Source organism: Pristis pectinata, chromosome 1 (genome assembly GCF_009764475.1).
Source record: "Pristis pectinata isolate sPriPec2 chromosome 1, sPriPec2.1.pri, whole genome shotgun sequence".
NCBI lineage: Eukaryota > Metazoa > Chordata > Chondrichthyes > Rhinopristiformes > Pristidae > Pristis > Pristis pectinata.
In genome coordinates this window covers 45,499,503-45,526,799 of record NC_067405.1, presented here as the reverse complement: position 1 = coordinate 45,526,799, position 27,297 = coordinate 45,499,503, and the positions used below count along the sequence as shown (strand labels likewise).

Here is a 27,297-nt window from a genome sequence, read left to right as displayed (position 1 = left end):
TGAAAGTTCCTCATCGCTATCATTCTGACTGCGGTCTGATATTGGACTCCTTGTGGATTCAGAAAAATTCACAAATATTCCAAGTTTTTTTATGCCCAAGGGTACACAAAGCATTTGTGTGAGCAGGGATTGCCATTTATGGAGACACAAGAGATTGTAGATGTTGGAATCTGGAGCAAAAAACGAGCTGCTGGAGGAACTCAGTGTGTCTGGCAGAATCTGCAGAGGGAAATGGACAGTCGGTTTCGGGTTGAGACCCTTCATCTGGACCCATCCTGACGCACTGAGGTCCACCAGCTGCATGAATTTTTGACATTAACGGGCCTTACTAATTCATTGGGAGCCAGTTCTTACACTGTTACATAGAACATTACAGCACAGTACAGGCCCTTTAGCCCACGATATTGTGCCGACATTTTATCCTGCTCTAAGATCCATCTAACCCTTCCCTCCCACATAGCCCTCCATTTTTCTATCATTCATGTGGCTAAGAGTCTCTTAAAATGTCTCTAATGTATCTGCCCCCACAACCTCTGCCGGCAGTGCGTTTCATGCGCCCACCACTCTGTGTGAAAAACTTACCTCTGACATCCCCCTTATATCTTCCTCCAATCACCTTAAAATTATGTCCCCTCATGTGAACCATTTTTGCCCTGGGAAAAAGTCTCTGACTGTCCACTCGCTCTATGCCTCTTATCATCTTGTACAACTCTATCAAGTCACCTCTCATCATCCTCCTCTCCAAAGAGGAGAGCCCTAAGCTCACTCAACCTATCCTCAAAAGACATGCTCTCCAATCCAGGCAGCATCCTGGTAAATTTCCTCTGCACCCTCCCTAAAGCTTCCACATCCTTCCTATAATGAGGTGACCAGAACTGAACTCAATGCTCCAAGTGTGGTCTAACCACAGTTCTATAGAGTTGCAACATTACCTCGCAGCTCTTGAACTCAATACCCCGACTAATGAAGGCCAACACACACTTTCTTACCTTGAGGGATCTATGAACGTGGACCCCAAGATCCCTCTGTTCCTCCACACTGCTAAGAGTCCTGCCATTAACCTTGTATTCTGCCTTCGAATTTGACCTTCCAAAGTGTATCACTTCACACTTTTCCAGGTTGAACTCCATCTGTCACTTCTCAGCCCTGCTCTGCATCCTATCAATGTCCTGTTGTAACCTACAGCAACCTTCTACACTATCCACAACACCACCAACCTTTGTGTCATCAGCAAACTTACTAACCCACCCTTCCACCATAGAAAAATACAGCACAGTACAGGCCCTTTGGCCCACCATGTTGCGCCGACCTTTAAACCACACCTAAGACTATCTCATGCCTTCCTCCCACATATCCCCCTATTTTAAATTCCTCCATATGCTTATCCAACAATCTCTTGAACTTGACCAACGTACCTGCCTCCACCACTACCCCAGGCTGCGCATTCCATGCACCAACCACTCTCTGGGTGAAAAACCTCCCTCTGATATCTCCCTTGAACTTCCCACCCATTACTTTAAAGCCATGACCTCTTGTATTGAGCATTTGTGCCCTGGGAAAGGGCACTGGCTGTCTACTCTATCTATTCCTCTTAATATTTTGTATACCTCTGTCATGTCTCCCCTTATCCTCCTCCTCTCCAATGAGGAAAGCCCTAGCTCCCTTAGTCTTTCCTCATAATCCATACTCTCTAATCCAGGCAGCATCCTGGTAAATCTCCTCTGCACCCTTTCCAACACCTCCACATCCTTCCTATAAATAAGCGACCAGAACTGGACACAGTACTCCAAGTGTGGTCTAACCAGAGTTTTGTAGAGCTGCATCATTACCTTGCGGCTCTTAAACTCGATCCCACGACTTATGAAAGCTAACATCCCATAAGCTTTCTTAACTACCCTATCCACCTGTGAGGCAACTTTCAGGGATCTGTGGATATGAAGCCCCAGATCTCTCTGCTCCTCCACACTACCCAGAATCCTGCCATTAACCTTGTACTCCACCTTGGAGTTTGTCCTTACAAAGTGTACCACCTCACACTTCTCCGGATTGAACTCCATCTGCCACTTCTCAGCCCAGCTCTGCATCCTATCAATATCCCTCTGCAAGCTTCGACAGTCCTCCACACTATCCACAACACCACCGACCTTTGTGTCATCTGCAAACTTGCTAACCCACCCTTCTACCCCCTCATCCAAGTCATGAATAAATATCATGAAAAATAGAGGTCCCAGAACCAATCCTTGAGGAACACCACTAGTCACAGCCCTCTAATCTGAATGCACTCCCTCCACCATAACCCTCTGCTTTCTACAGGCAAGCCAATTCTGAATCCACACAGCCAAGCCTCCCTGGATCCCATGCCCTCTGACCTTCTGAAGAAGCCTACCATGTGGAACCTTGTCAAACGCCTTACTAAAATTCATGTAGACCACATCTACTGCACTACCCTCATCAATCTTCCTGGTCACCTCCTCAAAGAACCCTATCAGGCTTGTAAGACACAATCTTCCCTTCACAAAGCCATGCTGGCTGTCCCTAATCAGTCCATGATTCTCTAAATGCTCATAGATCATATCTCTTAGAATCCTTTCGAACAGTCTACCCACCACAGATGCAAGGCTCACTGGTCTGTAATTCCCTGGACTATCCCTACTACCTTTTATAAATAAAGGGACAACATTTGCCACTCTCCAATCCTCCAGTACCATTCCTGTGGACAATAAGGACTCAAAGATGCTAGCCAACGGTTCAGCAATCTCCTCCCTCGCCTCGTGGAGCAGCCTGGGGAATATTCCATCAGGCCCAGGGGACTTCTCTGTCCTAATATTTTCTAACAACTCCAACACATCCTTTCTCTTGATAGCTACATGCTCCAGAACATTAACCTTACCAACACTGTCCTCAGCGTCATCAAGGCCCCTCTCTTTGGTGGAGAAGTATTCATTGAGAACCTCACCCACTTCCACAGATTCCAGGCACATCTTCCCACCTTTGTCTCTAATCGGTCCTACCTTTATTCTCATCATCCTTCTGCTCTTCACATACGTGAAAAAAGCCTTGGGATTCTCCTTAACCCTACCCACCAAAGCCTTTTCATGTCCCCTTCTTGCCCTCCTCAGCCCCTTCTTAAGTTTCTTCCTTGCTACTCTATATTCCTCACGAGCCATATCTGATCCTTGCTGCTTACACCTTAAGTATGCTGCCTTCTTCTTCCTAACTAGTTGTTCCACCTCTCTTGTCTCCCATGGTTCCTTCACCCTGCCATTCTTTCTCTGCCTCACCAGGACAAATTTATCCCTAACATCCTGCAAGAGATCCCTGAACAATGACCACATCTCCATAGTACATTTCCCTTCAAAAATGTCATCCCAATTTACACTTGCAAATTCTAGCCTTATAGCCTCATAATTTGCCCTTCCCCAATTAAATATCTTCCCGTCCTCTTTGCTCCTATCCTTGTCCATGACAATGCTAAAGGTTAGGGAGTAGTAGTCACTGTCCCCCAAATGCTCACCCACTGAGAGATCTGTCACCTGACCCGGTTCATTACCTAATACTAGATCTAATACCGCATTCCCTCTAGTCGGCCTGTCAACATACTGTGACAGGAATCCGTCCTGGACACACTTAACAAACTCTGCCCCATCTAAAGCTTTGGCACTAAGCAGGTGCCAATCAATATTTGGGAAGTTGAAGTCTCCCATGATAACAACCCTGCTATTCTTGCACCTTTCCAAAATCTGCCTCCCAATCTGCTCCTCAGTATCCCTGCTGCTACCGGGGGCCTATAGAATACTCCCAGTACAGTAACTGCCCCTTTCTTGTTCCTAACTTCCACCCACACTGACTCTAGAGAGGATCCTTCTACATTATCCACCCTTTCTGCAGCTGTAATATTATCCCTGACCAGTAACACCACCCTTCCTCCTCTTCTCCCCCCCACCCCCCCCCCATCCCTTTTAAAACACTGAAACACAGGAATACTCTATATCTATTCCTGCCCTGGTGACAGCCAAGTCTCTGCAAGAACCACAATATCATAGTCCCATGTACTTATCCATGATCTCAGTTCATCACCCTTATTCCTGATACTTCTTGCATTTAAGTAAATGCACTTTAGCCCATCCACCTTACTACTTTTATAGCCTGTACTCTGCTTCTCCTTCCTCAAAGCCTCTCTACATGTTAGATCTGACTTATCCACATTCACTTCTTCCTCTGACCTACCCCTCTGGTTCCCATCCCCCTCGCAAACGCTCCCGAACCACCCTAGCAAACCTGCCTGCAAGGATATTGGTCCCCCTCAGGTTCAGGTGTAACCCATCCTCTCTGTACAGGACCCACCTTCCCCAGAAGAGATCCCAATGATCCAAAAATCTAAAACCTTCCCTCCTGCACCAGCTCCTCAGCCACGCATTCATCTGCCATCTCCTCCTATTCCTACCTTCACTATCACGTGGCACTGGCAGCAATCCCGAGATTGCTGACCTTGAGGTCCTGTTCTTCAGCCTTCTGCCTAGCTCCGTAAACTCACTTTTCAGGAACTCATCCCTCTTCCTACCTATGTCGTTGGTACCAACATGTACCACAACGTCTGGCTATTCTCCCTCCCGCTCAAGAATACTGTAGACCCATTCAGAGACATCTCGGACACTGGCACCTGGGAGGCAACATACCATCCGGGATTCATGCTCACTGCCACAGAACCTCCCATCTGTTTCCCTGACTATCGAGTCCCCTATCACTACTGCCCTCCTCTTCTCCTCCCTTCCCTTCTAAGCAGCAGGACCGGTCCCAGTGCCAGAGACTTGATCTACTGCTGCTTGATCCCTGCAGGTCATCCCCCCTCAACAGCTTCCAAAGCGGAAAACCTGTTATTGAGGGGAACAGCCTCCAGGGTCCTCTGCACTATCTGCCTGTTCCAGTTCTTTTTCTTTTTCTCTCCCCTGACAGTCACCCTTCTATATGCTTCTGGACCCTAGAAGTACCTGCTCTAAGGGGTGGGGGGGGGGGGGACTGTCTCCCGACGCACAGTATGTACATAACTCTCTCCCTCCCTGATGCTTCACAGTGTTTGAAGCTGCGACTCCAGCTCATCAATTCTGAACTGAAGTTCCTCCAGCCTCCAGCACTTACTGCAGAAGTGGTCACCATGCACCCCAGCAGGGTCCACTAGCTCCCACATCAAGCAGCACATCACCATCTCCTCCATCTGAACTATTCTTCCCCTAGTTTTATCCTACTTAAAATTTATAATAACAGGTAAACCTTACCTTTACTTACCAGCTACTCACCTGCCTTGCCCCTTTACCGCTAAAGCCCGTTGAGCCAAAGCCCAATCACTCTGCTCCCTCTCACTCCGCTGCCCACTCCGAAAGCTGCCCACTGGATATGGCAGTCTTCTTTTTAAACTTCTTTTCACATCCTCATCCAAGTCATTTATAAAAATCACAAAGGACAGGGGTCCCAGAACAGATCCCTGCAGAACACCACTGGTCACCGACCTCCAGGCAGAATACACTCCATCTACCACCACCCTCTGTCTTCTATGGGTGAGCCAATTCTGAATCCACACAACTGAGTTCCCCTGGATCCCGTGCCTGAGTTTCTGAATGAGCCTTCCATGAGGAACCTTATCAAACGCCTTACTAAAATCCATGTACACCACATCCACTGCTCTACCTTCATCAATGTGCTTTGTCACATCCTCAAAGAATTCAATCAGGATCGTGAGGCACAACCTGACCCTCACAAAGCCATGCTTATTGGATGGCTTAGTGGATCATCTCCTGATCATCCACTCTGAATAAATGCTCACTCTATGGGGTTGGGTGATGGCAAGTGGGAGTGACTCCCAATTCCCAAGAAATTTTGGATTAAAATGACCCAAATATTGTTGTTGCTTTTTTCTTTAACTGATGTCACTTTACAATTCTGTTGTTGAATTGTAACTAAACGTGAAAATGAAAAATACAGTGAAGCTTTATCTAATGGTATCCTCTACCCAAAATGGTATCTTGTTCTCCTCTGGCTCCCACAATAGGCCGTAGGAGCACTCCACCATTGCACCTAAATGGGGCATCAGCCGAGCTCACAACAGTAATTTACCTTGTATGTGATAAATGCAGAAAAATTAATTATTAACCATATTGTCTTTTATTATTCAACTGTTATATGGTATTGTTCAGAGCTTTAATTTCAAAGGGGAATTATATGCTTACCACATCTTCCTCTGTCCAGGAATATATATCCAAGGATGGCAGCAGCTGTGTAACAAAAAGTATAAACATTACTACATAATCATGATGGTATTAAAACACACTTCTGTGTTGGCATAAAGAAGTGGTTTTGTTCTGACATCTCAAACAAACCAATGCTTGCTGTCATAGCTTGGTTGCATACTTCATGGTGTGGTTACCTTTTTAAAGTGAAAGTCAGGTTACTGCATGGAAATTGGGAGGCATTTTCAGATTTTTTTTAAACATACACTGAGTAAAACCAGTACAGCTGTTTGAAATTTAGATTTAGTTATGGAGATGGAATTTCACACCATGGATGTTTACTTCAGCAACACAGTTGGTGTCTATTTTGTGAAGCATTCTAATGAAGAGCATGGCTGCTTCTTATCATCCTTGCAGCTTCTCCATTTTCAGCTCTTGCAGTTCTATGCCTTCCTCTTTTAAATGAGATGCACTGTTTAGGTTTGAAATTCTTCATGGCAGCTTTCAACATTGTTTTTATTATTGCAAAGTAGGAGAAATAGATTGTGGAACATGAGAGGTCAACATGATTCCTTTAACATGGAAAGGAATGGTCTGATATGGAGAGAGAATCATGGAACTGAGCTGAGCACCGGGTAATTGTGCATATTACCTAGCTGATTCTGAATGTCTGAAACTTGAGTCCCAGACATGAATGCAATACTACATTAAAAAGAGGTACTAGGCCACCTCAGATAGTAAATCTTTAACACCATTTTTTAAACAGCAAGGTTACACAATCCTTATGAATAGAAATAGAAAATACCTACCGAATTTTCAATTTAGAGCACATTTATCACCATAGTCACCTGATTGGATTACATTTAAAAGACAGACATTCATTTAAATTTCTGTTTAACATTTGAGTGATAAGTTTTATTTTTTAAAAAAGATATGCACATACATTGTTTGGATAGACCATTCCAATAATTCATCTGGACCAGGGATCTATCTTTTACTGTAAAACCAGCATTTAAAAAAATGCACATCCTATTAATCTGAAGCCACTAGCACCTTTTACTAATTCATTAGATTAAACATTATTCTTCATACACTCTGCATTTTAATCCTATGTTATCCATTTGTCATTTATTGTGCTTCTTCAGCACTATGGTGTTCTCATTTCTTGTCAAATTTCCTTGTTTTAGATTAAAGAAAAATATAACAAATAAATTTAAATTCAGGGCCATGCAATAACAATTCCATATACATATTGCTGATTTTAATACATCTAAGTAAAAAAAATTCTGGTGCAACATTTTTCTCCATTGAGAGAATTATTTGACAGCGTAAAGAATGATTTTGAAAATGGTTGCACACAAACTTCACAGAAATTTTTACCTGCTTACATTTAGAAAGTGGCCTGAACGAGTTTCAATGGATCTTTTACTAGAAGCTTAATGTATCAATTTTGACTGCCCAGTATCTTTAGAATGCCTTATTATCAGAATCACCAGATAATAATTGATTTTAATCAATGAAGTGCTCTTGTAAGTTAATCTAATATTTGATAAATCAATTGTTGCATAATTTAGCACAGAATAAAAAAAAACAGGATTAATACCGTCATCAATCTGAAAGTTTAACTATTTTCCTCTTGACATATGCTGCTTGCCACAACTTTTTATTTTTATTTCAGCTTTCCACCATGCACAGAATTTTGCTTCTATAATATTTATCCCCATACACACTGGAGATTGGCCTCCAAACTCATTAATGGCAAAACTGGCTGCAACTTATGCAAGTCAGCTTCATAAGTGTGATTGTGTCCAGCCATCTAGAAGACTGAGAGATGATCGTATTGAAATATACAAAATTCTGAGGGAATTAATAGGGAGGGCGCCAAGAGGATGTTTCTCCTAGTGGGAGTATTTAGAACCAGGGACATATTTTCAACCATTTAGACAAAGGTAATAAGAAGTCAGCCGTTTAAGACAGAGGTAAGAAGGAATTGCTTCCCTCAGAGGATCATGATGTCCCAGAGGGCAGTGGAGGCAGAATTACTGAACATATTCAAAGCAGAAATTGATAGTCATTTGGACAAGAGATCTGAAAAGAAAGTACTGACACCAGGATTGGATCAGTTGTGATCTTAATGAGTGGTGGTGCAGCCCAAGGGGGCGATTGGCCCATTCCTGCTTCTAACATCCTTATGTCAATTCTTAAATGTGGAATGTTTTTTTTAAGAATAATTTATGAAGTGTCTGCATTTAGAGTGCTTCAGTTTATAAGGATGAAAGCAGAGGTGCACAACACAAATTGATGTTGGCTAGTCTTTCTGAATCAGACCTCAGAAATCAAATTTCTTTTTTTTAAAAAAATGGTATTTAACATCAATGTTGTGCAAGTTTTTTTTAAATCATTCATGATTTTTAATGGAGAAATTAATAGACATGTGAGGAATGGTACAAGTTGTAACAAAAGGACAGTTTGACTGGTTTCCATAAAAGGCAAAACTGTTTAAGTCACATATTGCTGTGCTGCCCATTGCACAATGTAAGCATTACACAGTCCTCTGACCTCAAGATCTCAAAGTTCCCCTCAATAAGAGGGAAATTAATTCTCCTGCCAAAAATGTAGTTCTACAAGTGTTTAAAAGATTGATGAGATAAGTTTCAGCTCACCAGGAAGAAATGCAATTTATTATCATATGCAAAATAATTAAAACTCCAGATATGTAAATAAATACAGCATTTTCTTTCTAACAAAATCACTTGCTAATGCATTCCTATTACCTTTAAACTATTTCATTTAAAAATCTGAAAAAGCTTAACATTAAAGCTAAACATCTAAATGCTGAAACATCTGTGAATAATGAACTCTTATGTATTTCTGAGAAATTAGGACCTTGAAATACTAAGAATAACCTATATACTAATACTATTAACACAGCAGATAATGTATAGCATATTTTCTAAAAAATGGCATTGAACATGCCATCTGCTTTGCTTCAACATTTTATGAAAGATCCAAATTTTTGTTTTGATTAAAATTAACAACGGCTGAGTAATCATGGTGCACTGTGGTGATCATATGATTTGATAAAGGCAAGGTTAAATAGTTTTCTTCCTCATCACCAAAAATAGCAATTTTTCTTTCATTAGTCAAGCGACTTTACTGCTGAAGGCAGAATCTACTTGGAACAATAAACTACAATAAGCTGGACAGCAGAGCTCATGAGCAGACTTAATGTTAACATTTATCTGCCTTCATCATTTCATCAAACAAATGAACACAAGATTAGGAAGCAGTGATAACCAACTTTTCTCACTGGTGATAATACCGATGCTACCTGGGAAGAGTGGGAATTAGGTAACTAATACCGCAGAAGGAAATTGGCTGAACCTATGCCTGAAATATGCCTTAACCATTTAAAATATTCTGAAAACAGAGGTAAAATTTTAAGTTACAGTAACTATTTCTGCCCATCTACTCTCCAAAAATATTACATTAAGTGGGAGCAAACAAGTTAGTGAAAGATAAAATTTGTTTTTTGTCATTTTCTTTCCTATCCTCTCCTAACATTATTGATCCACATAACGCTGGGTGACATTAATGTGCCTGGATAGTCAGGTACTTACTCCATTTCTAAGACTCTTCCCTATCTCTGTAACAAACTCTAGCCCTACGACCTTCAGCGAACCCTACATTCCTTGAACTCTGGCCTCTCGTCATCTGCTCCCACTTACTTCACTCTACCACAATCAGTTGTAATTAACCATCCAGGCCCTACCATTTGACATTTCTTCTCGAAGTCCTCATCCTCATTCTCCTCCTTTAAGTTATTCCTTTAAATCTACCTCTTTACCAAGCAACCATTAACCTCCCCTAAAATGGCTTTCTCAGGCTTAGTTCCAGTTTTTGCCTGATTGATTTCCTAGGAGCAGCTTCATACTAAAGCTGTACATGGATGCAAACTGTTGTTTCCACCTTTCAATTAGTGGCACAGCAACAACAGCATACTTGGTCTCTCCTTTCTTTAACAACGTAACCACAATTGGACCATTCAATCTGGTGTACTTAAAGCCTGGGATGTGAACAGGTGGTGTTCTGGTTGGTAATTATTCAATGCCTATAACTACCAGGAGCAGCTATGGTAAATTTGAAGTATAAAGAAACTGATTAGTCCATCCATCTGTGATAACTCCAGTAGGTGGCACTCACATCTATAAAGTATTCTACACAGACTAATAATGTGATTCAGATATACAATGAACTTCTGTTAAAGTATGAAAGTAAATATTTATTTTAAATTTTATTTTGCCCAGTAAATACTAAGCAATGTGGAGAAAAGTTAACATTTTTAAAGTTATTTTCTCAATATCAAATAGAAGCACTTTGGAGCATTTTACCGTGTGAAAGACATTATAAATCCAAGTCATTGCTTGAACTTTACTATTGAAATGCTTGGTACGAGTTAACATAACTTCTACAACAAGAACTTTTTTGGTGACAGATGACAAATCAATTATTCTAACTGATGAACTTCAAATATTTACTTGTTTGTAGCTATACTTTGATGAATTTACTTTAATACTGACTGAACAGAAAAGCAGTTCGTCAAACTCAGCAAAGAAAGAATACAAAGAGGAACTTTTTAAAAAAATATTGTTAAAATGATTAACAAAATTGTTAAATAAATGTATTGCTTAGTGCATAATTCACTGGAGCCGTGAATACAGTAGGGCTTATTTAAAAGTACATTCTTCCTCTGAATGGAGTCAGATTAATTTTACCTGAATTATTACTCTGCAAAATAGATGTGGACTTCTTGCACTTAACAAAACAATAGGTTTAAAGATTTATCAATCAGATAATTCACATCTTTATTCATTTATTCTACTAATTCCCATGTGTTGTATTTAAATTGAATCAAAATAATTGGCAATTAACTCTAAGTATCATGCTTCAATTTTGCATTTATAACAAGACATTTCATAAGAAGTTTCCCTGGGTTTGCATTCAAGGCTACTAAGTTGATTCGGAATAGTAAATATTAGAGAATTGAAGAGTCCCATCTCTGAATTCCTTTTCACTTAAAGTGGGAAATCGTTAATATTCTAAAAAAAATTAAATATTAAAAGATCTGGTGAGATTTTGAACACCCTTTACAGAAAAGAAGGAATGCCAACATAGAGAAACCAATGTCACATTAATAATCATCATTTCCATTTTATACTCTCTGTAGTTTCTTGCTGCGATGGTTGCAAATCTCTAAATGCTCATTTATTGCTCCAAAGCCATCATGGCTTAATTTTCTCTTAAAATCAAAATCTGTATGATTGCACAGAGAATTTTTTACTTGCAACATAAAGCTTGAACTCAATGATATCTCCACCTGTTTAGGGCCACCATGAACACAGGAAGATGTTTCAGGACAAAAAACCGAAAGGAAGGAAGAATGGATGTAATGATGTGAACACTTAACATTTTGGATTTAGATCCCCTTAAAAATGTTAAGCAGTAACTGAATCCAATCAAAACTAGTCTTGGGATCACAACTTCCCTATCCATCTTGTGACATTGATTGACAGAAATAGACACATTTTGTTAAATGGCACAAGTATAAAAGTAAGCTTTATTTCGGGTTGTGTTCATCATGAGAACAAAGACATCGTTCCAAGATTCAACATTGTTATCTAATTAGTAATTAACAGATTGTCATGCATTTGACATTCAATATGCAGGTGTGAGGTAATATCACAAATTAATAATATCAGGAAACCTTTGCATTCAATTAGTGTTCAGGAACAAAACTTAATGTGAAGGAATCATCGAGTCCTCCATACCAAAGCAGTTGATATGTTTGCTTTATCCTATAATCCAGAGGACAAAGTTTCAACAGAGGTTTAAATTCCAACCTCTTAAACATTCAGGGGGAGAAATTCATTTCGGGAGGCTACAGCTGAACAACATAGCAGTGGATGTGCATTTTATTACATTTCTCAAATTTGGCAAATGTCACTGAAACCAAATTTTGGAAGCAGAATGCAGTTATTACCATACTATGTGTTTAATGCCAACATTGACAGAAAAGCTGTACTCCGTGGAGTCCCAGAAATTGATTTATTCATCAGTGATAGAATGCAGAGATATCTTCCACCAACTGAGCTGAGAACGTAACTAAACTCTAGCTGGAGGAGAATCTGGAACTAAGCATCTGTTCTAAAGCATGGAACAGTAAATAGAAACAACAGTAATTCAGTTTAGGAAAGGAATCTTCCCCACCCCCCCCCCCCCGCCCCCATTTTGTACACAGAAGGAAAGAGAACACAGACAAAAGTACATATGCTACTATGTCAAGTTTATTGAAAAAGAAGAAATAGAAAATAGGTGAAACTCAACAAGGAAAAGCAGTCTACATCAAAACAGCCATTAATAATGTTAATATTCTCAAAAGTTGTATAAATAGATTTCAGATCTGTTATAAAAATGTGTTTAGTAATGAAAATTGAAATGTTCACATATTTTACTTTCCACATCCAAGATTTAATTTTTTGTACCTTTTTCCCCCCCATTAAAGATTGCAGTTTCTCAGCGTTTAGGCTGATAGTGTAAGGAAATAACAATGCTTCAATCTTTGCCATGCATACAAATACTACTTGGAACAATACTATAAGCTCACAGCATAAAGCACTGCTCTAAGAATATTAAAAACTTTGAACAGCTTTGATTTGTTGCAGAAAATGAACAAATAATTTGCTAGTTTTAACATTTTTGTTGCTTTAATAACTTGTATAAGCTCTAGATATTTGATTTAATCACTATCATGTGACCAGTGACCAAAATCCATTGTCATATTAATTTTTTTACCCCTCCTTACAGAGGTAGATTTGGATGAATTCTGTTTTGCTTGCATATTTATCTGAATCCCAGACTGCATGACAGGTCCTGCTAGGTTCATAGGCAGGATATTGTCAAAACCTTTCATCATTTGCTGCAGACTTTCGTTCATGCCATCTACCTCCCCGTTACTGGTAGCTGTGATCTGACATGACATCTCAGTACTGTTTGACTCCTCTGTCTTAGACTCATAGAAAGACTCTTCAGAAAACTTTGCATGAATAGGTAAGAAAGGCTGAGTAAAGAAAGGAGAAAGACCATAGATGAACATAAAAGCAAAATAAGATTAAACATCAGCATTGGAGAAATTTAGAAAGCACACAAAATTGACATGCTTTTCTACTCCATGGTTCCTCTCCATGTAGCATGGGCAATACTACCAGCCAGACAATTTATTAGGAGTTTTTCTTCCCCCCCAAGAGAATCGAAACTTTAACCGCATAACAACTTTCCTTGCTATACCCTTGAAAACTTTTTTGGTTGTTTTGTTCCAGCAAAGTTAATTCAGATTTTTAAAATTCATTATAGCAAAGGACTTTTTCCTAATTTCTTCTGGTTTCTTCTTTACCTACACTTGAATAGCTCATTTGATTAACTACATAACAGAATGAAAATATGCAAGAGATCATTGATTCCTATTGCATACATGTGCATGTGACACAGTGGCCTTTATTTCCCAATATAGTAGCTTTCAGGACAGAACTCCTTAAGTTATAGCAAAGGCATTTCTCTGGAAAATGTTGGAAAAATATGTGCAAAGACAGGGAAATTACAACTTGCTAGTCTGTAATAAGGAAAACCTTTCTGGAAAATATTAAAATTTTGAAACTAACACTCTGTATAGTTGGGTTCCTTCAAATTCCTAAATCAGCAAAAAGGTATTCAATTTTCCCCACATATATTGTAGCTTATGGGAAAATATAGATACAAATTAATTTTCTCATTTATAGAAAATTATACAGGTAATAGATAATCTGAAGAACTCTGTAGTCTGTACTCTAAAGCAGTCAGCACAAAGCTTCCATTGCAATGAAGTCATAATGTTCTTTATAGAACCTAAAAACCTTGTCTTATTTTACTGGTAGATTACCCTTCTTACATGCAGAGCAACAAATGAAGAGCTATAGTTTTGTTTTGATGTTTTAGGTGCTGATTAACTGATCTTTTTAACCAGAGTTAAAATATGAACAATAATTTTAGCATTAATACTTCAAAGTCTAAAAAATAATGTACTAGTAATAAGGTAGGACACTTACAGGAGCACTGGACTGTTCCAGCAGGTTTCGCTCCCACATTTTCAAGCGTCTTTCTCGTTCCTTCAGCTCTTGTTCTTTTGTGCTCAGATCTCGTTCAAGTTTCTTTAGTCTTTCCAAAGTAGCCTCGATTTCACATCTGTTGGAGACAATCATGCTAGTTACTGACAGATACAATAACAGGGAATAGGACACCTGGTTGAGTGGTGCCACAACAACAACCCCTCGCTCAACGTCAGCAAAACTAAAGAGCTGACTGTTGACTTCAGGAAGGGGATGGAGGGTGAACATGTGCCAGTCTACATTGGGGGATTGGTGGTGGAGAGAGTCAACAGCTTTAAATTCCTGGGTATTAACATATTAGACGACCTGTCATGGGCCCAGTACGTAGATGCAATCATAAGGAAAGTGTACCAGTGTCTTTACTTTCTTAGGAGGTTAAGGAGGTTCGGCTTGTCACCGAACAGTCCAAACAAACTTCTACAGATATACTGTTGAAAGTATCCTGACTGGTTCCATCGTGGTCTGGTATGGCAATTTGAATGGGCAGGAAAGCAAGAAGCTGCAGAGAGTAGTGAACTCTGCCCAATACATCACAGGCACATCCCTCCCCACCATCAGTAGTATCTATAAGAGGTTCTAACTCAAGGCAGCATCATCAAAAGATCACCACCGTCCAGGCCACACCATCTTTTTGCAGCAAACATCGGGCAGGAGGTACAGAAGCCTGAAGTCCTACACCACCAGGTTCGGGCACAGCTACTTCCCTTCATCCACTTGGTTCTCGAACCAACCAACAAAACCCTGATCACCACTACAGTTTAGCAACAATATGACCACTCTGATCACTTTGCACTAAAATAGACTTGTTTTGTGTTTTAATTCTTTATTTTTCTTGTAAAAATTGTGTGCAATTTATGTTTTTCTTGTGAATACTACTTATATGATGCTATGTACCTGTGACGCTACTGCAAGTAAGTTTTTCATTGCACCTGTGCATACATGTACTTGTGCATATGACAATAAACTCGACTTTGACAATTTGTTCCAGATGCCCACTTATGGGAGATTACGCATTTTTTAAGCTGAGGTCTAAAAAAAATCATATCATTTATAAATTTGGGGAAAAGTTCCGTATATTGCATCTTATTTTGGCTTCTCAATTCACTTGCTCTTATCCACCATTTTGCAAATAAAATTAATGTTATGGTGCATTGTAAAAATTGCAAATTTTGTTTGGATTTGATGTCAAAGAACATTCTTGAATCATTAGCAAGATGATTTCCACTAGCCGTTTGCCAGTGACTCTGTGTACAATTGTTGGCGTGCAGAACATGCATCAGCACATTCCTGGATTTCCCTGGCTATGCATTGCAGAGGTCAGGTCCGACTTCTCTCTCTGAACCGTGGACTCACTGCCGAATCCAGGAGCATTCTGTTATGTCCCGAGCTGAAGAAGCAATGTGCACTGAATCTCATCTTTGGGTCAGCTAAAGCCAGCACATCTAGCATGGCTCCACTTCGTCGAATGAGGTTACCAATTTCAACTTAAAAAAAGATAAAATTAAGTAGTTGTTTTCATTTACTTTATTTTAAATAATATTAATTTTTAAACCTAATGCCATGAGGCACATTATTTGTTAATTTATGTGCACATAATTATTAACTAATGTTTATCCAGTATTTCTAAAGTGTCTCCAAATTTTCAGGGACATTGAGAAACACCGGAAAAAGCCTTTGATAACATGAGTTGTCAAGAAGCCATCAAGTCAGTGCCCTTGGCTTCTGCTGCTTGTAGCCTGTTCCACTTTGCACAAAGCTAGGAGTACATTAGAAACTACATGGTCAGAAGATGCAAATCCAGCTGTGGGGCTAACATGGGGATAAATGTAGACCACGGGCTGGATCTAGCAGGATAATGCTCATCATTTTTTACAAGAATGAATTATTCTCCAATATATCAGCAGTTTTGTACATCACCCAGGTTTTCTCAGTCGTTATTGCGGAAACACTGAACAGGTCACTTTTTTCCTCCAACCCAATGAATGGATCTCCCTCACTCTGAGTCTCCATTCCTCATTCTCTGAAAAAGACTAAGCACCTTTGTGGTTTCAAGTCAGCTTTTCCCAGAAAAACTCCTTCCCCATGCATTTACCAGTGCCATCCCATAATTTCCAACCCAATAATTCACACCCAGTGATACACTTCCCCATGCCTCGCTGTTGCCTTTTCAATGCTTCTATGCCCCAAGCAAACAAGTACATGCAGCATAACATCCCAGTGCTGCAACTTCATACATCTCTCCCATTTCTTCAGTATGTTCAAGATGGATTTGTGCAGTTAAGCATTTCCATACTATCAGAAACAAGGTTTCAGAGGAACCAATAATTAAGCATCAATTTTATGTGAAATTTTGAATTTTTACTTGGCTTTTGTAACAACTTAACAGAAAAAAATCCTAATGACATCTTTCCACTGTCAGAACACAGCAGCTGATCTTGACCTGCTGAAACCATTTCAAAGCAATGCATGTGATATCCACACTGAGCAGTAGGTCACCATCTCCTATAGCTGAGAAGTGTTTCTAATTGGTTATTATTGATGTAAAAATCTATAAATATTGGTGATGTCTTTTCATTTGATGACCATGAATGTAACTTGAAACTGCTACCACCTGAATCTATTTAACTCAGCTGCTCAACTTTTAACTTCTAGATTTCTATCGTCATTATTTTTTTAAACAGAGAAGTAGATTTCTAAATGTTAGACTTTTTATTTACTTTTATGACAGTTGGCACTTAAATTTAAACATATCCTTAAATAGAATCAGATGGTCCATTTTAATTGTTAACCATGAGGCCCAAGTGTGGAGGAAATTTTAGTACTCCTATACCTGTGCCAGCAGAGATCAGCTATCTCTGCAGAGCTCAAGGATTGAACAGATCAGCACCATATCAGGCAGTACATTACTCATAGTGCTACTGCGCACAGAGAATAGAAGCTCAGAAATTCTCGTGTGCAACAACATTCTTATATTGAGTCACATTTCCGAACATGTATTTTAAATCCTTTGTGTGTGTAACGCAAGCAGACTGCTGAGTACACAGTGATGTCAAACAGTGTGCAGCACACATTCCAACACTACTACTTCTAAATCCACTTGCCTGTTCAGGTCCATGAATAGCCTGAGACTTTCACACTGAAACAGTAGAGCCGAGGCCTGCTTTTGTTCGGTTAAAGGGGTTCGGCCTTTTCTAGTCTACTGGCAGACAACTAAGGCATGGATCTTCTGGTATGCAGGAATGAAGTATTTTACTTGGAGGAAAGGTCTTTGTTCTGTTGTGTCCAATCACAATTGTAGCTTGAACCTATTAATATTTGAACCTGTTTCTTATCCCTTGGGCATTCTGCTGGATGCATGACGCTGGGGAGGCCTTGCACACAAAACTAGTTCCATCCGCTCTACAGTGCCAGCTTAATGCGCCTCTCTATAGGTGCTTAAACAATCTCTTGACTAACCTAATTTGAAAGTGTGTGGCTGCCCCAAGAATACAAAGCAAAAAATGCAAGGTACTGACATATCAGTGATCGCAATATATCATTACTTTTTAGAATACATACCTGGTATGAGTTAACTTGGAGAGAAGGAGGATGAGAGGTGACTTGATAGAGGTGTACAGGATGATAAGAGGCATTGACTGAGTGGACAGTCAGAGACTTTTTCCCAAGGCGACAATGGCTAACACGAGGGGACATAATTTTAAGGTGATTGGAGGAAGGTACAAGGGGGATGTCACGGGTAAGTTTTATTTTTACACAGAGAGTGGTGGGTGCGTGGAATGCATTGCCTGCAGAGGTTGTGGGGGCAGATACATTAGGGACATTTAAGAGGCTCTCGGATGGACACATGAATGGTAGAGAAATGGGGAGCTATGTGGGAGGGAAGGGTTAGAAAGATCTTAGAGCAGGATAAAATGTCGACACAATATTGTGGGCTGAAGGGCCTGTACTGTGTTGTATGTTAACTGCAGTTTGTCATTTGACCATTTTTCCTGCAGACTGCTATGCTGAAAACCAGATGCCACAAAGTTCTTACAAGGAGTTCAAAACTTAAGTTTTTGGAATTTAAAAAAGAATGATGCATCAGACTTAAAAGAGCCTGCAATTTGCAGTGAAGTGTCAAAATATTTCATTCAAGCTGCATCCCTCAAACTGAAATATCTCTATGGAATATACCTCTCCTTAATATAACTAAAATACTCAGTATTTCCTACCCATCATAATCACTCATATTTACCATTTAATCTCCCTTGCCAGTTACAATCACTATCTTGACTGCTCATTAATCTCCAGTCTGTGCCCCCATAAAGTATGCTTTTCTTCTCCATTATTCTTCCTTTATTTCTGGCATCTCTTGGTGCTGATTCATCTATCATCAACATGTTCTATCCATTCTGAGTCCAAGGTATCACTGATTCTAATTTTCCACCATCCTTTCAGTTTAGTGTTCATGCAGAAATTGATCCATTCTGTCCAGATCACCGCTTCATCCACAACCACTCAAAAATTACACCGCATAGCTCATTCCTGCAAGATTAAGTTCTTTTTCGAAGTCTTTCTGCCAGAATAGTAAAATGAAAGCTGCCAACTGCCACAACTGGAGTTTCTGATCTCAATCAGGTCATCAAAGAAAAGTGTTAAGTGGGAAGGAAAACTAGCTGTCCCTTTCGCGCTTTTTAAATATCACTTGACTAGTACCGCACAAATTCATTGGGCCAGGCAGGTTTCCAAATGCTCAATTCTGAGCACTAAAAAAGTTGCAAGCAAAATAAAGGAGCAAATGATCAATTTGTTTACTTAACTTGTTCGTCAATTATAATTAACATTTAACCATCAGAACTAGATCTTATTTCTGAGGCTACTAGTTTACATCGGCAAAATAATTCAAAAATATATTTTATTACAAATGGTTGTGATTTTTACCCACTGCTTTAAGGATCGAACTGCACAATTAGATTCATTTTGTTTTGTTAAATCCATAAGCTATTTGTTTCCCCCAAAGAGCTACTTATGTAAACCTTCTAACTGAAACAGGACTGCATTTCATAACTTTTTATACCAAATTCAATCATCATTTTGGATCAACTTTTTATGTAATTTTAATTAAAGTCATGAATTTCTAGTTTAACTATTATTCACATCCCAGCACTGGCCCCATCATTAAAAAGAATTCATATTAGTGAGCATGATGTAGATACTGTACAGTACTCAGCTTCAATATGCAAACCTTATACCACTCATTAGTCTCTGCCGAGTCACTGCCAATGTGTATTCAGGGGAGAGCAATGCTATTTATATGATCTCATGTGACACATAAAAATAAAGCTTTACCTCATGCTCATGCTCACATTTTCCATTCTGTCAACATCTGTCATACTTGATTTTCTTGGGGTCACAATTTGATTAAAAAACATTCACGGAATTTATTACAAGTCTATTTGCGTTGTTCTACTTTTACTTGAATGTTTTTTTCTGCCTAGATTTTTTTTTCTACTTTGGCCATGCTACTGTCAGAACATAGTCTTGAATTAACGTCACCACTTACAAGAATAAAGCCTGCAATTACTCAATATAGACCAGAGTGAAAACCATTTGCAACAATATTTATTTACTACAATCCATAAAAAATTGTAGCCAGTTTCCCATAATTTATAATCCAAACTATCAAATCGATAATATCTTAAATATTATTTAAATGTCAAAGCAATGAATCATTCCAAATAGTGACTGAATTTTTTTTGAGGAGGTGAAAAGGAGTTAATGAGAGAAATAAGCTTAATTTAATCCGCATGGGTTTCAGTGAGGTTTTTGTCAAGATCCCGCACAGAAGGCTGGTCAAAACAGCAAAGGTGCATGAAACTCGAAGGATAGTGGGAAATTGGAACCAAAATTGTCTCAGTGGCAGGAGATAAAGTGCAATGATTTACAGGACTTATTGTGACAGAAGGCTTTTATCAGGAGGATTCAAAAATGCTCTATACTTAATTATCACTTCATTTGAAATAGCAGGAGATAAAGTCTTAAACATAGTAAGTATGATGATGCAAAAGCTAACTGTGTTTCGTATCAAGGAGGAAAGCTTTGGATTTCAAAGGCAGATAAGGTGGAGTAGTCAGTTAGGCAAAAAAATCTAGTGTTAATATCTTGCTTTCTTTTCATCTCAATAATGTGCAATTTTTTGCAATGTTAAAAAACTTTAAAAAAACTGGAGATGCTGCAAATCTGAAACAAAAATAAGCTGGAAAAATCTCAGCAAGTCAGGCAGCATCTGTGGAAAGAGAAACAGTCAACGTTTCGGGTCTGTGACCCTTCGTCAGAACTATGTTTGTCCTTGACTAGTGATTTTCTTTCACTCAATAATTTACTACCTCCCTCTCCTGAATGTACCATCAGCTTCTGTAAGAACAAGTGACCAAGAGGATTGATGAGGGCAGGGCAGTAAATGTAGTCTACGTGGACTTTAGCAAGATCCTCGACAAGGTCACACATGGTAGCCTGGTCCAGAAGGTTAGATCACATGGGACCCAGGGTGAGCTAGCCAATTGGATACAAAATTAGTTTGGTAGAGGGATCAAAGGGGGTAGTGGAGGATTGATTTTCCAGACTGGAAGCCTATGATCATTGGTGTGCCACAGGGATTGGTCCACTGTTGCTTGTCATCAGTATTAACAATTTGGACGAGAACGCAGTTGGCCTCATTAGTAGGTCTGTGGATGACACTAAAATTGGTGATATAGTGAACAGTGAAGAAAGTTATCTAAGATTACAACAGGATCTAGATCAACTTGGAATGTGGGCTAAGGAACAGCAGATGGAATTTAATTCTGACAAGTGCGATACACCATGGCAGAACTTGCACAGTAAATGGCAGGTCCCTGGGGAGTGCTGTACAACAGAGAAACCCAGGGATACAAGTATATAGTTCCCTGCAAGTGGCAACTGAGGTAGACAAGGTAGTGAAGGCGACGTTTGGCACACTTGCCTTCATCAGTCAAGGAAGTGAGTACAAGAGTTGGGTTGTCATGTTACAACTGTACAAGACGTTGCTGAGAGTGTACTTAGAGGATTGTGTGCAGTTCTGGTCGCCCAATTATAGGAAGGATGTCATTAAGCAGGAAATAGTGCAGAAAAGATTCACAAAGATGTTATCGGGACTGGAGGGCCTGAGTTGCAAGGAGAGCATGGATAGGCTGGAGCATTTTCCCCTGGAGAGTAGGAAGCTGAGAGGGGACCTTATAGAGGTATAAAAACTCATGAGAGCCACAGATGAGGAGGATGGCCACGTTCACTTTCCAAGAGAGTCTAAAACTCAAGGGCGTAGATTTAAAGTCAGAAAGGAAAGATTTAAAGGGGACTTGTGAGGCAACTCTTTCATACAGAGGGTGGTGAGTAGATGGAATGATCTACCAGAGGAAGCTGTAGAGGCAGGTACAATTATGTTAAAAAGACATTTGGACATGTACATGTTAGGAGGGCTTTAGAGGGATATAGGCCAAATGCAGGCAAATGGGACTAGTTCAGGTAGGCAACTTGGTTGGCATGGATGAGTTGGACCAAAGGATGTACTCAGGATCATCCTGGATGCTGAGAGCATCATAGATGAGATTTTTACTGAGGTGGTCACATCCAAGATGCAGGCTACAGACAGATGGGTGACCACCAGGAGATGTAAGAGGGAGGATGTAAACTAGATTGGCAGGGAGGGTGGGATTCTGAGCAAGAGCAAGTCATGGGCTAAAACAGCAGCCAGCGAGAGCAAGTTTAGTAATCAGATAGCCAGGGGCACAGTAAAGGGAGAGAAATGAATGCTCAGTCAAACTGCATTTATTTCAATGCATGAGGCTTAACAGGTAAGGCAAACAAACTCAGAGTGTAAATTGCTCTGGGGACTGGGAGGTTATAACCATAACAGAAACATAAATGAGAGAAGGGCAGGATTGGCAGCTCAATGTTCCAGGATACAGATGCTACAGGCATGACAGAGGTACAGGTATAAGCGAGGAGAGGGTGTTGCTTTTTGATAAGAGAGGACGTAACAGTGGTACTTAGAGACTACATTCTTGGAGGATCATCCAGTGAGGCCATATGGTAGAATTAGGAACAAGAAGGGGTCACTACAGTGGGGCTGTATTATAGACCCCCCAATTGGTCAGCAGGAACTTGAGGAGCAAGTGTGTAGAGAAATTGCTCATAGTTGTAAGAATAACAGGGTTGTGTTAGTGGGAGATTTTAACTTCCCCAGTATTGACTGGGCCACCAAAAGTGTTAAGGGCCTGGATGGGGTGGAATTCATGAAATGTGTCCAGGAAAGGTTCCTGAGCCAATATAATAGAAGGGTAGCAGCAACAAGCCAGAGAACTACAGGCCGGTCAGCCTGACATCAGTAGTGGGGAAGTTACTGATGGGAATTCTGAGGGACAGGATCTACCAGCATTTGGATACACAGAGTCTGATTAGGAGGAGTGAGCATGGGTCTTTTAGAGTTCTTTGAAGAGGTAATCAAAAGAGTTGGGCAGTGGATGTTGTCTATTTGGATTTTAGCAAGGCCTTTAACAAGGTCCTGCATGGCAGACTGGTCTGGAAGGTTAGGTCCCATGGAATCCTGGCAGAGCTAGTTAGGTGGATTCAAAATTGGCTCGGAGGTAGGAAGCAGAGGGTGGTGGTTGAAGGTTGCTTCTCGGAATGGAAGTCGGTGACTAGTGGTGTGCCACAGGGGTTGATGTTGGGACCCTTGTTATTCTTTACTTATATAAATGATTTGGATGGAAATGCACAAGGCTTGATCAGTGAGTTTGTGGATGACATGAAGTTAGGAGGTGTTGCTGATAGTGAAAGTGGTTGTCATAGACTACAGGAGGATCTTCATCAGTTAGGGAAGTAGGCCATGGAGTGGCAAATGGATTTCAATACAAGTAAGTGTGAGGTGATGCATGTTGGAAAGTCAAACCAGTGTAGGACTTATACTATGAACGGTAGGGCACTAGTGTAATGGAACGGAGGGACCTAGGAGTACTGGTGCACAGTTCGTTGAAAGTGGTATCGCAAGTAGACAGGGTGGTGAACAAGGCGTTTAGCATGCTGACCGTCATCAGTCAGGGCATTGAGTATAGGAGTTGGGACATTATGTTGCAGTTGTATAAGTCGTTGGTGAGACCACACTTGGGAAAACTGTGTACAGTTTTGGTCACCTTGTTATAGGAAAGACATGGTTAAACTGGACAGAGTGCAGAAAAGATTTACAAAGATGTTTCCAGAACAAGAGAGCCTGAGTTATAGGGAGAGGTTGGTCAGGCTAGGTCTTTATTTCTTGAAACATAGGAGAATGAGGGGCGACCTTATAGAAGTTTAAGATTAATAATTTTAAACACTTCTTTAAGGTCACCCCTCAAATTATGAGAGGCATAGCTAAGGTCGATGGTAACAGTCTATTCCCCTAGTCCAAGACTAGGAGGCAGAGGATTAGAGTGAGATGGGAAAGATTTAAAAGGGCCCTAAGGGTCAACTTTTCCCATGCAGAGGGTGGTGAGTATATGGAATGAGCTGCCAGACGAAGTGGTTGAGGGAGGTACAATAGTATCATTTAAGAAGCACTTGGATAGGTACATGGAGGGTGGGGCTTGGACTGATATAGGCCGAATGCAGGAAATTGGGACTAACTGGGTGGACAACGTGGTCAGCATGGACTGGTTGCGCCGAAAGGCCCATATCTGTGCTGCATTGTTCTATAACTAAATGAGATCCACCTTCCATTATCTCACAGATACAAAGGATAAATTAAAGAAACTAGCAGACCAAAGGCTTTAACTAACAATCTAGAATGCAAGTTCAAATATCAGAATCACAACATCTCCAAAACTAAATCTTAATAATCTAAAAGCAATAAACTGCAAATAATGGGAAAATGAAATAATAAACAGAAATTGCTGGATATACTTGTTTTCTCACTTTTCCATTTCTGATCAAGGGTCTCTGATCTGAAAAGTTAGATCATATTCTCTTTTTCCATATTCTGCCTGATCTGCTGAGTCTTTCCAACAATTTCTGCTTTTATTTCAGACTTCCAACATCTACCATTATTTAAATTTTCATTGATGGATAGATTCAACAGGTCAAGCAACATCTGCAGAGAGAGAAACTAAGTCAATGCTGATCTGAAAATTGACTATTCTTAGTAACAATGGCCACAATGTCCTTCAGAGGAGTAAGTCTGGCTTCCTTCTGTGTTTCACCCAAACATCCTTGCAGACCTGCAACAACAGTGTTGACTCAAGCAGGCCTTTGAAGTGACCCAGCAAACCAACTGTTGTAGGATAACTGCTATGTTGAAAATGAAAAAAGAACTGAACAGACCACCTAGCATTGATCTGCAAAAGAACATGAGAAATAGAACTGGGCGTAGGCTATTTGGTGGCTTGTGACTGGTTCAGTATTCAATAAAATTGTGGCTGATCTTTTACCCCAGTGCTACTTTTCTGCACTAAGCCCATATTCCTTGAGAGTAATCGCTGTCTTGAATATCCTGACTGACTGGATTTGTTTTTACCCTCAAGATAGTGGGAAGAATCAACAATTCACTAGCCTCTGGATGAAGAAGTTTCTTGTGTCCTGAATGGTAACACCCCAAGAATGGGAAACATCAACTTCTACCCGATCAAGCCACATACCAATGTTGTATGTTTCATGAGATCATCTTTTATTCTTTTAAACTCAAGAGCGTAGAAGCCCAGTCTGTTTAATGTTTCCTTGTATGGTGCAGCAGCTAGTGCTGCTGCTTCACAGTTCCAGTGACCTGGGTTTGATCCTGACCTCAGGTGTGGTCTGTATGGAGACTGCACGTTCTCCCTATGAATGGGTGAGTTTGTGTTTTGTCTTTCAGTTTCCACTCCCCCCAACTGCACCTCAATGTTGGTATGTTAATTAACTACCATAAATTACCCCTTATTGCATGTAAAGAAAGGAGTAAATGGGCTTCTTGCAGGGCTGAAGGGGAATGAGCCTGATGAGCTGAATGACCTCCTTCTATGCTGTAATAAGTATGAAAACCCACCATTGTATCATTGTGCTCTGTCTATTGCAAGTATATCCTTCCTGAAGTAGAGCACACCTGCATACAATATTCCAGATGCTGTCTCATCATGGCCCTGTACATTTAGAGCAAGACATCGCTACTCTCATACTCCAGTACTCTTGTATGAAGTTCAACACACCATTTGCCTTCCTAACTGTATGTTAATTTCCAGTGATTTGTATACAAGGACATCTGGGTCCCCTGAACACTACCTTTGAATCTCTCACCATTTAAAGAAAATACTCTGCCTTTTTATTTATTCTACCAAAGTGGAAAATTCTCCACATTATAATGCATGTCCTGGGCACTGAATTTGGACAAGGCAATGTCACTCGGCAGCTCTTGCAGAGTTCTTCTCAAATTTCTGAGGTCCAAATTAGGAGAGCTGTCCTACAGACTATTCAAGCAGACAGAATAAAACCTACAGAGGTATGGTTACCATATCAAATGATTTTTGGGTAATTTTCCCACTTCAAGACAGAATCGACTTTCAGATATGTAAAAACAGAGCCCATTCATTACCTAGGAATGACCTGTAAATCCAATCTGGTCAATTGCCACCCAGTCTCCCCTCAATTAGCAAAGCGATGGAAGCTGCTGTCAACAGTGTAAACAGTACTAACCAGCAGACCACTCACTAATGCCCAGTTTGGGTTTCACCAGGACCATTCAGCTCCAGACCTCATTACAGCTTTGGTCCAAACATGGACCAAAGAGCCAAACTGAAAAGGTGACATGAGAATGACTACCCTTAATATCAAGGCAGCATTTGGCCAAGTGAGGTATCAAGAAAATCTGGTAAAACTGAAATCAATGGGCATTAAGGGGGATAAAACTCCCATGGCTGGAGTTATACCTTGCATGAAGGATAATAGCTACAGTTGTTAGATGTCAATCACCCCTCCTCAAGTCACTATCACAGGAGTTCCTTACAGAAGTGTCCCAACCATCATCAGCTGTTTCATCAGTGACCTTGCATTCGTCACAAGAACATTCGATAATGCTTTATAATGTTTAATTCCATTCGCAACTCCTCAACAAATGAAGGAGTCAATGCTTGTGTGCAGCACGAGCTGATATGTGACAAGTAACATTTGTGCCACTAAAGTAGTGGGCAATGACCATCTCCAACAGAGAGTCTAATCACAAAGCTTTAATTATTTATGACATTACCATCACCAAATTTCCCACCATCAACATCCTGCTTGTCACCACTGACCAGAAGTTTAACTGGACCAGCCATATAAATTGTGGTTACAAGAGGAAGTTGGAGGCTTGGCATTCTGTGAATGACTACTGACATTCCAATGCTTTCTACAAGACAATTCAGGAGAATGATGGAATAATCTCCACTTGCCTGAATAAGAGGGTCTCCAACAACACTCAGTAGCCTGCTATCATTGGGGATAAAGCAGTCTACTTGATTGACACTCTGCACTACTTAAATCATTCATTCCCACCACTATTCGTGCATAGGAGCAGTATTGTGTACTATCCACATACGGTACTGCAGTTACTCACCTAATGAATTCTCACAGAACCTCTAAACTGTCTACTCTAACAAAAATGACATGGTGCATGGAAACCCCACTACCTGGAAGGTTCTCCTCCAAACTGTGCACACATAACTGTCAACTGTAAATAAGTACTAATATGGTATTTATAGTTTCTGCATAGACATGTATCATGGAAGTCTTTGGACTATAACCAAGTTATAACACAGTCAAAAAAATAATCAAGTTTCATCTCACAGTCGTAATAATTTCCCAGCATTCCAGGCAATCACCTACTTTGCTCACCAGTTCATCTCAAT

The 27,297-nt window shown here is 40.1% G+C and overlaps 1 protein-coding gene across 12 annotated transcripts in view; it reads right to left on the bottom strand.

Moving 5' to 3' along the window:
* The window catches only part of LOC127578264 (mitogen-activated protein kinase kinase kinase 20-like), a 101,971-nt gene that overhangs the window by 39,055 nt on the left and 35,619 nt on the right, over positions 1-27,297 (bottom strand). For 11 of the 12 annotated variants that reach the window (XR_007957508.1, XM_052030145.1, XM_052030098.1 and 8 more), the window contains 2 exons: positions 14,360-14,495; positions 6,222-6,266 (listed from right to left, as the gene is read on the bottom strand). Coding sequence is in view for 11 of the 12 variants with exons in the window: in XM_052030145.1 (XP_051886105.1) it covers positions 6,222-6,266; positions 14,360-14,495 (181 nt within the window). In the remaining variant the exon portion in view is untranslated. Of the gene's footprint in view, positions 1-6,221; positions 6,267-12,569; positions 13,339-14,359; positions 14,496-27,297 lie in introns of those variants that run through there. The other variant, XM_052030156.1, reaches the window with a different exon arrangement.